Raw genomic sequence first — 13,757 nt, 5'->3', positions numbered from 1 at the left:
TACCTTGAAATGTGGAAGTGTCTCTTTCTGTGTGACTTTTTTTGTTTGTCAATTTAACGTGGATGTAATAACGGCTCTGTCTCTCAGCAAGTTGCCGCCTTCTGTGATTTCGCGCATGCATCTTGTTGACATACTCCTGCTCTCGTGCGTATTTTGTATTTTATAATTTGAAGCTTCCGTCGTTTTTAATAATAATAATAATAATAATAATAATAATAATAATAATAATAATAATAATAATAATAATAATAAATAATGAATATAAAAAGATGTGTGATTTTTGTTACACAAGAAAGGTTAATAAAACTCTGCCCTTAACAATACATTTTTTTTAAACAGACATACCAACCAACAACCAACAACCTAAAATAACATTAAAATGGTGTCTAAGACAGGCGTTGCCTCGACGTCGTCAAAAATACGTTGTGCATTGGTTATATTTTGGTTGACCGACGTTGTGTCTCAAATACAACCAATACACAACGTCAGTATAACATTGTGTGCCCACTGGGCATAGACTTTTTGATTATCTGCATTGATGTGTGCTTACTGCGTTTCTCTTGACCGATGCGATAGATAATACCCTGCTAACAATTTAACGTTTTCACAACGTTGTCACAACATTCCTTTTATGTTTTGGCAACATTGTAAAATTAAGTTGTGACAGCGCAAATTTGTGGACTCCCATATACGTTGCTAAAATTTTGTACCCAACATTGTGACAACGTGAATAAAATGTTCTGACAACTTAATTACAACTTCATATTTACAACGTTGTGAAATTACAAATTGCCTCTTAATGAAAGAAATTGACATTAAATTAACTAGCACACCTTTAATAAATTAAATATGTGCAGTAAAGTATTGTTGTTTTTATACAGTTATTGCTGTACATAGCACCAATGTTAATTTCAGCAATGCATAGTTAATTTACACATTCATTCCTTTCAGTTTAGTATAATCTCATTTACAATAATCATTTGCCCATCCATTATCGATCTGCTTCTCCTGGTGAGAGTCGCGGCGCATTCACAAAATATAAACTTTAATAAAATAATGTGATAACATGACCACAACACTTCTATAATTATTGCTATAATATTGCTAGCACCTGTTCAGTTATATGCACACAATGAGACACTGCCACATTTTTGTTAATTTTAAATGAAAACATTTATTTGCAGTAAATCAAAACAATCTTCAAAATTAAATTCAAAATTCATCTTCCATGTTCTCCTTGTCCTGGTTAGGTCTGTCTGTAGTGTTACGTCTCTGGGAAAACAGAATTAAAAATGTCAGCATCAATATCAATTTTTATTTTATCATGCTATTTTGAAGTCTGAACTATAAATATAACAGTCATGGGTTAACTAGCTATAACATCTTCATTTAAAACCATTTTTATAACGCATACACATTTTTGTCGAGTGCTTTTTGTATGAGAAGTCGTTTATTTGTGCCTGTTTTAAAAGCCACTTACTTTAGTTCAAACTACATGCTGGTGACCCACATTTTTGAGTGTTAACACCTCAAATGGAGGTGAGGGGTCCCATTTTTTAATAGGACCCCTCACCTCCATTTGAGGTGTTAACACTCAGGTGTTAGGTGTTATTGTTTTTACAATAAAATAATAATAATTACAAACACCTAGAAAAAAAAAGCCTGACTAGGCTAACTTGATTTAATAGCTATATATACCAGGGTTCTGTCCAGACATTTTCAGTGCAGCCGGGTGGCAGAATTATTGATTTATTTATTTATTTCTGCGTATGTAAATATAATTCAAAACTGAAACATACAATAAGACAGAATATTGCCAGGCTATTTAAAATAATGCATTTGTTTTATCTGGTGGATATAGTACTAACAGTGGCATCCCAATTAGCGACATTGCAGCTTTCCTGCCTTTCAGAAACATCTTTTTCCACATCACGTAAATCACAGGTTGAGTATCGGTACTCTCTGTTACCAGTATTTCTTCAGTCCACTTCTGTAATCTTTCTTTTTATACCGCCACTCTTTCTCCATGACAACAGACAGATTTTAAATTCTTGATGCACTAGAAAATAGGGCCTGCTCTGTTTTGAAATGCACTCTGACAGTTGTAGTCTATACTCTGCCTCTGCCTGAAAATGTGCTGTTTTGTAATGCACTGGGAGTGGCAGTCTATCCTACGCTGCCTGAAATAAACACGGTAGGTGGGACAACAAAGTAACAACTACAGGCATTGCTGTTTCAGTACCTCGATAAGCCTTGCCTTGCGTGTGTACAGTATAATTAAGGTGTACTGTGTGTGTTGTTTTGTCATTGTGTGTTACATTTCTTATCATTTTATTGAAAGCTGTAACCTGCTGCTGTTCTTTCTGACCGTTGCTGTAACAATGACGCAATCACTTTTCCAGCGATCTGCAGCACGCCGTTGGCAAGATTGTACTCATCCCTCCCCGTGTATGATTCCTTTCAATTCACACACACAGCGACACTTACATGTTCATTAGCAAAGTAATGTTGAAAATGTTTTAAAATGAAATTGAACCTGGAACGGAGTGTTATTAAAAGCTACAATGTAGGTACGTCAAATCGTTTGAACATCTAAAAGAATGGGAATATTCGGCAGATTCTGTTCGAGACCCATGCTTAAATAGCCTGTATCATAACTGAAAATATAACCCCCTCCAAAAAATGTAGCCTACTGACAGAAAATAACAGAAATTTGTTTCAAATATGTGTATAAAAATGAGAACATCCATGATATTCATGTAAATGTAAAGGCATTAATATTAACATTTCACAAAATATGAAGTTGGACTTTTATGTACGTTTGTCTAAAAATATGTCTTTACCTTAAAATGTGACAATGATGTTGTCTTCATTTATCTACAGTCTAATCCTATCTAACACTTAACTAAAAATGAACACTTATCTAACAACTAAATATATATATATATATATATATATATATATATATATATATATATATATATATATATATATATATATATATATCTAACACTTATCTAATAAAACCTAACCTATCTAAAACCTATCTAATACTTACAGTGCCGAGAAAAGGTTTGTGAACCCCAATGATAATTATGGAAATTCCATAGTTTTACCATGATAGCCTTCTTGAGTCAAAACTTAAACTTTCTTAAATATCCAATAAGGTTTATATTAACCAATTCCATGTCTTTTGAAACAAAATGATGTATGAATTAGACAAACAATGAGTAATTAAGATTCAGGGTATGTGAAAAAGTAAGTGAACCCCAGGTTTTATCAGCTCAATTAAGGGGATAATTAGAATCAGGTGTTTAAATAATTAGTTAGCTCTTCAGGGGTGAGTTTGGGAGGCTCCGCCTAAATAAACATCAGAAACTGAGTTTGGTCTTCACCATACAGGTGTGTGGAAACACGTCATGCCATGATCAAAAGAAATCTCTGGGGACCTCAGTAAAACAGTTATTGATGCTCATCAGTCTAGAAAGGGTTACAAAACCATTTATAAGGATTTGGGGCTCCACAAATCCACTGTCAGACAGATTGAGAAATGCAGAAAGTTCAAGACCACAGTCACTCTACCCAGGAGCGGTTGTCCTACCAAAATCTCTCCAATAACAAACAGGAAATCATCAAGGAAGTCACAAGGATTAACATCCAAGGATCTGCAGGCCATTCTCGCCTTGGCTAATGTGAGTGTTCATGACTCCACTATCAGGAAAAGACTGAACAAGAATGGTGTTCATGGAAGGATAGCCAGGAGGAAACCATTGCTCTCTAAAAAGAACATTGCTGTCTGTCTGAAGTTTGCCAAAGAGCACATAGATGATCCACAATGTTCTCTGGACAAAAAACGTTATGTTTGGCGAAAACCAAACATTGCATTCGAACAGAAGAATCTCATCCCAGCTGTCAAGCATGGTGGTGGGAGTGTGATGGTTTGGGACTGCTTTGCTGCCTCAGGACCTGGACGGCTTGCCATCGTTGACACAACCATGAATTCTGTATTGTATCAGAAGATTGTAGAGGAGAATGTCAGGATGACAATGCCCCCATCCACAGAGCACGTGTGGACGACCAATGATTTGATGAGCATGACACTGATGTTATCCATATGTCATGGCCTTCTCAATCACCAGATCTGAACCCAATCGAACATTTATGGGATATTCTGGAACGACGCTTGAGACAGCGTTTTCCACTTCCATCAACCAGACGTGAGTTGATTGACTTTCTTGTGGAAGAATGGTGCCACATCCCTCCAGAGGCTGGTAGACTGTATGCTACGGCACATATAGGCCGTACTGGTGCATATAGGCTGCATGTGTTTGCCCAATGCCCTATTAAGTGACTACATTGGTTTTTCCATTTTTTCATCCACTACCTATATATGTGGGTTTTTTTTTTTTTTAGTTTAAGATGCTGACTTGACATCTGTTGCAGTCCGACAAGCCAGGTGACTGGTTCACCGTGGTGTAAAGGACGCCTATTTTCACATCCCCATAAAACCAGTGCACAGGAAATACCTGAGGTTCGCCTTTCAGGGTACGGTATATCAGTTCTGTGTTCTGTCGTTTGGCCTCTCTCTAGCTCCACGCGTTTTTACAAAATGTATGGAGGCTATACTGGCCCTGTAGAGACTCGGAGGCATCAGTGTTCTCAAGTACTTGGACGATTGGGAAGTCTCCAGCATAGGCACACGAACACACAGAGCTAGTCACCAATCACCTACATCAGTTGGGCCTGAAGGTGAACTATGCAAGAGCCAGTTAGTGGCCACAGGGGTATTTACCTATCTGGGATTGTGTGTGTACTCAGGGCTCATGTTGGCCACTCTGTCAAACGACAGTGAGGCGAGTAAACTCCTGCCTAGAGCCACTGCTTGTGCTGCTCCCGTTGTGCCTGGAGGAGGTCAGGCAGGATGCTACTAGTAGCCCCATTCTGGCCCAGGAGAGTATGATTCTCCTCTCTGGTGCCGCTTCTGAGCAGCCAACTGTGGGAACTGCCAATGTGGTGCAGCCTGCTCAGCTAGGTGCAGGGAACTTTTGTGGCACCCCAACCCATCGAGCCTCCAGCTCTGGGTCTGGCCCCTGAACGGCTACATTTGAGCCAGCTGGGCTTATCATACAGGGTGATTGACACCCTGCAAAATGCCAGGGCAGCCTCTACCCGTTGCCAATACGAGTACAAGTGGGCCGTGTTCCAGGCATGGTGCTTGTCTTGTGGTTTGAACCCACAACATACCCTATGGCAGTTATACTGCAATTTCTACAGGGCTTTTTTGATTGCAGGTCTATTTTTTTTTATAACACTACATTTTTATTTCCTGCGTCTAATCAGTACTTTCTGTTTTCTACGTGTTAACCACCCCCTATTAAATGTACATGTGTTTCATTGAATACCAACTGTTGTCAGCCCTTTTCGGACCTTTTGCAGGGGAAATCTCTATTTCCCTCTACATTTAAAGGTCTATTTGGCAGCCATCTCTGTGTGCCATGTAAAAAATCAATTCAGCCTCCCTAGGAGCTCATTTCTTGGCGGGACAATTTTTTGAAAGGCACTTGGTGGCTTAGGCCACCGGTGAAGGATATAGTTCCTCGTTGGAGGTTGAATGCAGTGCTTCATGTACTGGTGAAACCTCAATTTGGGCCCATGCACTCAGCCCAACTAAATTTTTGTATTTGAAGGCGGCTTTCTTGCTTGCAGTCACCTCTGCTAAGCGGGTGAGTGAAATACAAGCGTTCTCAGTATCGAAAGCCGTCTAAGTTACCCTTCATACTAACCTTGCTTTTTTCTTTGTTTTTCATGTTAACCAGTCGGTGGAATTGTAGGCTTTCCATCCATTTCTTCTTATGTATTGCGCTACCCCTCCTCCTCGTCTTCCTGTCTGACAGGTTGAACCAGCTCCATACACTTTCCCAGTGCGGGCATTAGCGTATTATGTTGACAGGACTAAAAGCTGGAGGCTACGGGGACAGGCTCTGTCTAAGCATCATCTGTCTCCGTGGTTGATAGGCACAATTAACCTCTTGTGTACTACGGCTTACCTGATGCATCCAAAAAATTGCTTCCCCAGTGCTAAGGACGTACTTGGTACATCCAATAGAAATACGTGGTTAAAAAAAAAAAAAAAAAGCGAATCTGATGCCTGTTTTTGCACTCGAGGGGGGGGGGGGGTGGTCACTCATTGAGCTCATTAACATATTAAGTTTAGTTTCTTCTGCAGCCGTCAACATGCTTTCAAACTGCTTCGAAACTGGGGGGGTTCTGCTGGGGGGGGCCTGTTTGTTATCAGAAAAACACACACGACTGTTTGACTTTGAGCTGCGTTTACCCAATGTCCTGCGTTTTCTGGGGCAATTTCTCCTTTCTGGCTCTTTACTTTTCCACGCTGGTCGCTGGGCTGGGGGGGCATTCTGACGGAGCCAATTTGACGGTTAAATTGGGCTCATTTCTTTTCCTGTCATTGCATCCAAAAAATTGCTTCCCCAGCTTTAATTTCACTATATTTCACCGACAATATATATTTGATGTGACGCAGTTGTTCAATGTAATTTACAGCCTATTTGAACTCAAGCGGTGGCTATCTCTGGCTTGTATTGTGAAACATCCCAAATGAATTTAAAACAATCTGTGTGCAACTTTCTTTTTTTTTTCAATGATTGATAATACAATATTTACCTTTTGATTAGTAGCTGTTCTGTCAAGCTGTACTTCATGAAATCAGCTTTGAAGTAACATCTGACTATTTGTCTACATCTTGTTTTATACAGGAAATATGTTGATACTTCCTACTCCTGACTGATCACATGACACCACTGTAACCTATCGAGTGTGTGGGAGGTACTAGTTGCAGCTTTTTTCTTTTATTTCTATAGTTTAAAAATAAATATTAGGAACTATTGTATATAGTTACTGGTGTGACACCTTGTATCTCAGACTTAGCATAAAGGTGCACATATTTGGTATTTTTGAATTCGGGACACTCAAGGCAATTCAGAACCACTGTCCTTTTAACAGTAGAACAAAAGCTGTCAGATTCACAAGTCCAAATATAAGGTAAAACAAGTGATTTTTGCTATATACAGTGGCATTACCTCAAATTGCAGAAGGATTATGGGACGACTTCATGGGCTTTGTTCCAGGGTGCATCTGTCTAAGACATAGTGTGGGCTTTCCCCCCATACTTTTACAAGATTCTACTGACTGAATGTCGTAGATCCACAGTTCGGCATTAGAGTGCTGAGGGCGGTGTCCCAGTCCACCCTCACAAAAGAACGTTAGGGAAGTTCATCCTAAATGTTTTATTCCAGCTGTTGCTGGGATACTGATTTAACAAGCACAAGGCGGTTTCGACTTCGCTTTGTAGCTCAGTGGTATACAACCATGTCCTTGTGACAGCTTGGGTATACTCACCCATTTTGTAATGGTTAATATTCCCTACTTGAAAGGGAATGTTAGGTTATTATCGTAACCCTGGTTCCCTGAAATAGGAATATTAACCATGAACTTTGGGGACACAGCATTCATGGCCGCAATTCTCAAAGGAAAATGACAGAATTGTCAGTGTGCGCAGCTCCTGGATGCTCTCGGGGATGGAGCAGCATCTTCCTCACACTGCTCTGATGAGAGTCTTTGGTATAAAGGTTCAGGATAATGGATAATAATATTCCTATATCAGGGTGTACCAGGATTATTGACTGACTCTTTTAGTCAGTGGTTTACTGTTATGAATTCTGCAAAAATTTGCTCGATCATTTCTATAAAATGTAATTCTAAAATCCATTACCTCTAAGGCTGCATGCATTCACACTGGGTCTGTTACAAACGAACTGGGTCTGGTTTGTTTCGTTTGAAACAATATATCCATGTGCTTGCTGTTCACACTTACCTGCGAGTAAAGGGACCAAGTTCGTTTGGATGTGAGCTGAATTATTATTAGGTTTTTTTGTTTTGTTTTTTTTTTTGTTTGTTTGTTTTTTTTCAGGACAAGTTTGTTTGTGTTCACAATACAGTTTGCAAGTGCACTCGGCTCGGTTATATGTGTGTAAAACCGGATGTTTGCAATATCCCTCAAGACACTGAAAGCAGCTATTGAGGTATTGCTCCATTTTTAATATAGCATGTTTTAGATTCTTGCATATTGCTGTGTAAAAAAGCACTGGGGGAGCACTTTGCTAATTTAATTCATACATTCCTACAGTAGGAGAATGCATGTTAACGCAATTCTGCATGGTTCTCCTTAATTTGAAAATAAGAAAGCAAAGGATTGATTTAATGTATTTTATTGTTTTTTTTGTTTTTTTTTTAAGTTTTGTCCAGTTCAGCTTGGATTGTGCTGTCTGACCACTAATCTAGTCAAAACATGTTAAATGTACAAAAAAAACGAATTTAAAAAATAGATCAGCTATTACCATTTAAACATGGTATACACAAAATCAGAATGATTTAAACAAATAATCAGATTGTTTATTTCATTTTTGAATGGCGCAAACATACCACCTAATATTGCTATGAACTTGCTAATCGCACTGATACAATAGCAAAACCGAGACGATTAACAATTTCAATCTTTCTTACCGGGACAAAAAATTAAGGCTGAAAACTGGGACATAACTGGGATATTTTCCCATGATATCTGGCAACCCTAATGTAGTTTCCCAATATTTTTTTGTTTTGTTTTTTGCGCTGCTTGTTTTCCTCAGATAGAAATAAACATTTTGTGGTTTAGTTCAAAGTGGCATACCTTGTATAGTTTCCTATGTGCAAAAGGACTATCCAGCTGCACTGTATTGGTGAACCGTACCAAGAGCGGACCAAACCCTCTAAACAGACCCAGTGTGAACAGCCTTAGATTTCTTGAATCATACCCTGATACTAAAGGTGTAGTGGGTGTTGTAGAGAGTGTTCACTGTGTGGAAAGTGACATATTGGGGGGGGAAATTGGGCTGTCTGCCTGCCTGTCCACAGGCTGAGACCCAGAGTAAGAAACAGGAAGAACAGCTAGAACGCCTGCGGAACGATATGGGAGCCGTTGCTATGGAAACAACTGCACCCCCAGGTAATTATTTTGTTACAATTTTGTTATTTTAAGGAACTAATTTATATTCACATATATACTTCAGCTGGATGTCTGGAAAGGTAATAGTTATAATTACTTCTGAAAAAAGAATACCCAAACCATATTTCTACACAATTTAACAACTTACCTAGTTATAAGAAAAAAACATACATGACATACATACACACACACTGTCTCGCTATACGCTCAGAGTTGCACAAGTGATTCTGTAGGTGTAAGCAAAAATCTGAAGTGTGACATACTATGTACACCAACGGGCATATACATCTCCAGTGGGGGAATAATAATGGTGAACGTGGAGTGTTGCTTATAAACACAACCTTCTACGTGCTGTTTCTCTAAAGCACTGACTTTCAGATAGATGGCTTTGTGACTCGTGTCACAAACGCAGAACCTTGTCCTTGTAGTGTTGCAGATGTGTACCCTCTCTGCCCACTGTCACACTAGACCCAGCCTTTTAGCTGTCGTCAGTCACACAGGTGCTATTTACATACTTCACAGCATTTGAAGGACCTGCTGACCTGGCCACATTTACATTTAAATATACCATATTTAACCCACATTTAAATATAAGTTATCTTTAAGGGCCCTGAAGAAGCCTGCATCCTATGATTCTGGGCAAACCATTTTCAATAACTAACCCATTTAACTGTCAAATATTGAATAACAGTAATGAAATAAGGACATTACATTAATAATCCTGTGTTGTGCCCTCCCTATAGACTCCACAGAGACTGAAGGCCCCAGTGACTTTATCTTGACCCGAGGGAATCTAGACGAGGAAGATGAGGAGGTTGACAGTGACACGGATGATATTGATCACAACAGTGAGTGGATTTGAGAAAGAAGTCTGGGACATGTCTGTGGTGGTGTCTTTAAAATGTTTTGTTGGTATTGAACACAGTGCTGTAGGGTTCTATAACCTTTGTACCGCTGAATAAGGTGTAGAGGAATTGAGCCAAATCTGTAACTTTTATTGTTTCCTTTATGATTTACAATCAAAATCTTTGTTACCCTTGTTTTATGTTACTGTTTGGCACTGTAATTGTTGTGCTCTAAATATAGCTATGATGTCTTGCTGCAAGTTACTAATTGTTCCTTTATTTCACCACCAGTTACTGAGGAAAGCAAAGAAGCCCCTGCATTCCAGAGTTTTCTGAAAGGAAGGAAGCAGGTGGTCATGGGGAGGAACAAGAAGCAGCACTGATCAGAAACCATGATGAGAGGGGAGACATTGTTCAAACTAGTTATTGCCACATTAATAAATATTACTAAAGTACATCACCTGTCTTCCTTGGTTTATGTGCAGGGTCTTGCTAAGGTGACTAATGCAGTAGTATTCATAAATTCATAAATCTGGGGTGACGAGCTGCCAAACGGTTATGTCAAGCAGAAAGATTTGCAGCTATTCTTTTAAGAAACTGGAATTTCCTGAAAAAAAAAGATTTTGAGCTGAAAGACCTATTGATTTGATTTTGTTTTCACTGTCAGTTTAAACTGGACAGACTTGGTCTACCATTACCTCAGCATGATATGCAGAGTGCTGTCCTCAAAAGTTAATCTGCTAGACCCAGCATAGTGTCTAGGTGTGCTGTGCTAACTACAACCTTTTAATTCTTTTAGTGTGTTGTCTTCAGAGAAGCTCTTTTTCTGGTTTTTGACTGGTTGATGTGTGAAACCGATGGATGCTGAGACCACTGCTGGCTTTTGTAGCTGTTTGTTTTTTTCTTACCTTTTTTCTGATTTAGTGCCCCCAGAGCCAGACTAACTTTACAAATGCAAAAACTATGTATGTGTCTGTTTTAAGCAGTAATACACAACAGGATATCCAGTCATATTGAGATATACAGACACCTTGAGTCTGCATATCTCCGACAAGAAGACGTCCTGTGTTACTGTGCTTAAAAAATAAATAAATAAATAAATACCAGAGTGACTCCACTGTACATTCATAATGAAATAATTACACATGCATAGAGTATTGAGAGACAATCGGATCACTGGGATTTTCCAAGCTGTTTTCTACAGCTATGGCTAAAAGTTTTGCATCATCCTATAAAATTAACACATTTTGCTTGAGTAGTTGAATATAGTTGAATGAAACCTGCTATCACATTAACAATGAATTACATACCGCTTTGTAGTTTTCCATATACGTAACGAAAAAGTGTCACAAATCGAATGATGTGACATTTTAAAATCTAACATGAAATACTGCGCTACTATTATGGCTTCCGGTAGACGTTTGCAATATTATTTTGTAGTTTCTTTTTCTACTCTAAAGTTATAGGGGTTGCTGAACTTGTGGCCATAGTTGTAATCTAATTCCTTTTCTAAAATATCTCAAGCCAGATGGTATTAATTATAATTTAAGGAAATCTATTTGTTGTAAAATAAGATTTGTCAATCAGCCCAGTTCCCAAATGTCCCATATGTAAACAGTACTATAAGTGAGCCATTTGAATTAAAATTATAAATAAGTTGTTCTTTTGGGGGTGTACTATAAATATAGCAGTCTGGGTCTAGGCGTACAATATTATTAAAGGAAACTTTATGACACAGTGAGTATTCAGATTATTAATACAAAATTGCATTCCTTGCTGAGAGAAGAAAACACTGGGTTCTGCCTTGATAAGTGTGATCAGGCTAAAATAAAGTTAAGAAATAAACAGCTAAGAATAAATACTTTTTATTTACAGTTATTGCTTGTCTTTTATTGAGGGGATAAGTTTTATTCTGTGTAAAACTCGCCAAACTAGTCCCGTCTCACACAAACCACTTTTGCGAGTTGTTTGCGAGATCTGAATTAAATGTTGATAAACTGTCTGTCTTATTCTTTTCAAAACTTAAATAATAAAAAAATCAAAAAATATGATTGTCTGATTATTAAAAAAAGCAAACAAATAATTGTATTATCTATTCAATATTTTAGTGGTTACAACCTTGTGTTATTGAAAAAAATAAGCATTTGAGTTGCAGCAGTGTGTTTATTTGAATTCATACAAAAATACATATAGTGCAGTACATGTCACACTTCAGAGTAAAATTGCTAGCTAACGTGTGAGGTGTGGTGCCCTTTAAACAGTTGCAGGAAGCACTTGGTCACAACGCTTAATATAAGGTAATTCTGGAAGATTAATGATTTCCATTACATGAGAGTAAATGTTAAAACTTCATGCTGATTTGAACTCTGCTCTCGCCAAGATAAGCGCCACCTAAGACGTAGTTTTACAGTAAACTAATGTGATCCATCTGCATCTCCATCCATTTGCATTTCTTTTCATCTGATGATGTAGATATCCTGCCTGGTGTTGATGGCTTCAGAGATCAGCTTATTTTGCCTCCCGAGCACATCTGCACACACAATGGCTGATTAACCACAGTGCAGTCTCCCCAGCGCATCAGCATGACAACAGTCTGGATTTAGCTAAGTAGGGTACATATCTGGAGTCTTGAAGTGGGCATCTTCCGTCCTCTGTGTTTCAGCGACTAGCCCACAACACCTCAAGAGGGCTCGACAGCGTCCCAGCATCACCCCCTCCATCCCCCACTCAACTCATCCCACCTTACTTAACGGTACATCAGCATTGCTTTCTTTCTATTGTGCTTGAGATCCCCAGCCAGAATCATTCCGTCTCAATCATAGCCAGTTGCTGCTCCTTTCTGCTGCTTCAGATAAGTTCTTCTCTGTGCGACTCAACTCTTGGCCACTGAACCCGACATCTCTGAGAAACCGGGTTGTAGAGTGTGCCACAAGTCCTCGACAACCCACCTCCACTGGGTAAACCCGGACTCTCCATCCTCTGTATATATGTGTATATATATATATATATATATATATATATATATATATATATATATATATATATATATATATATATATATAGCTCTGGAAAAAATTAAGAGACCACTGCAAAATTATCAGTTTCTCTGGTTTTACTATTTATAGGTATATGTTTGGGTAAAATGAAAATTTTTGTTTTATTCTATAAACTACTGACAACATTTCTCCCAAATTCCAAATTAAAATATTGTCATTTAGAGCATTTATTTGCAGAAAATGACAACTGGTCAAAATAACAAAAAAGATGCAGTGTTGTCAGACCTCGAATAATGCAAAGAAAATAAGTTCAGATTCATTTTTAAACAACACAATACTAATGTTTTAATTTAGGAAGAGTTCAGAAATCAATATTTGGTGGTATAACCCTGATTTTCAATCACAGCTTTCATGCGTCTTGGCATGCTCTCAACCAGTCTTTCACATTGATGTTGGGTGACGTTATGCCACTCCTGGCACAAAAATTCAAGCAGCTCAGCTTTGTTTGATGGCTTGTGACCATCCATCTTCCTCTTGATCACATTCCAGAGGTTTTCAATGGGGTTCAGGTCTGGAGATTGGGCTGGCCATGACAGGGTCTTGATCTGGTGGTCCTCCATCCACACCTTGATTGACCTGGTTGTGTGGCATGGAGCATTGTCCTGCTGGAAAAACCAATCCTCAGAATTGGGGAACATTGTCTGAGCAGAAGGAAGCAAGTTTTCTTGCAGGACAACCTTGTACTTGGCTTGATTCATGCTTCCTTCACAAAGACAAATCTGCCCGATTCCAGCTTTGCTGAAGCATCCCCAGATCATGACTGATCCTCCACCACATTTCACAGTGGGTGTGAGA

At 38.6% G+C, this 13,757-nt stretch overlaps 1 protein-coding gene and 1 long non-coding RNA gene across 2 annotated transcripts in view; one reads left to right on the top strand and one right to left on the bottom strand.

Moving 5' to 3' along the window:
* Window positions 1-11,925, top strand: part of gpn1 (GPN-loop GTPase 1) — a 63,771-nt gene extending 51,846 nt beyond the window's left edge. Inside the window, exons 12-14 of the mRNA XM_041250689.1 lie at window positions 8,971-9,061; window positions 9,805-9,909; window positions 10,198-11,925. Of these exons, the coding sequence (XP_041106623.1) occupies window positions 8,971-9,061; window positions 9,805-9,909; window positions 10,198-10,289 (288 nt within the window). The 3' untranslated portion in view covers window positions 10,290-11,925. The remainder of the gene's footprint in view (window positions 1-8,970; window positions 9,062-9,804; window positions 9,910-10,197) is intronic.
* The window catches only part of LOC121316013, a 105,073-nt gene continuing 91,558 nt past the window's right edge, over window positions 243-13,757 (bottom strand). Inside the window, exon 3 of the long non-coding RNA XR_005950354.1 lies at window positions 243-1,272. This is a non-coding gene — a long non-coding RNA (uncharacterized LOC121316013). The remainder of the gene's footprint in view (window positions 1,273-13,757) is intronic.

This window comes from Polyodon spathula, chromosome 5, assembly GCF_017654505.1.
Source record: "Polyodon spathula isolate WHYD16114869_AA chromosome 5, ASM1765450v1, whole genome shotgun sequence".
Lineage (NCBI taxonomy): Eukaryota > Metazoa > Chordata > Actinopteri > Acipenseriformes > Polyodontidae > Polyodon > Polyodon spathula.
This window is presented reverse-complemented; position numbering and strand designations above follow the sequence as displayed.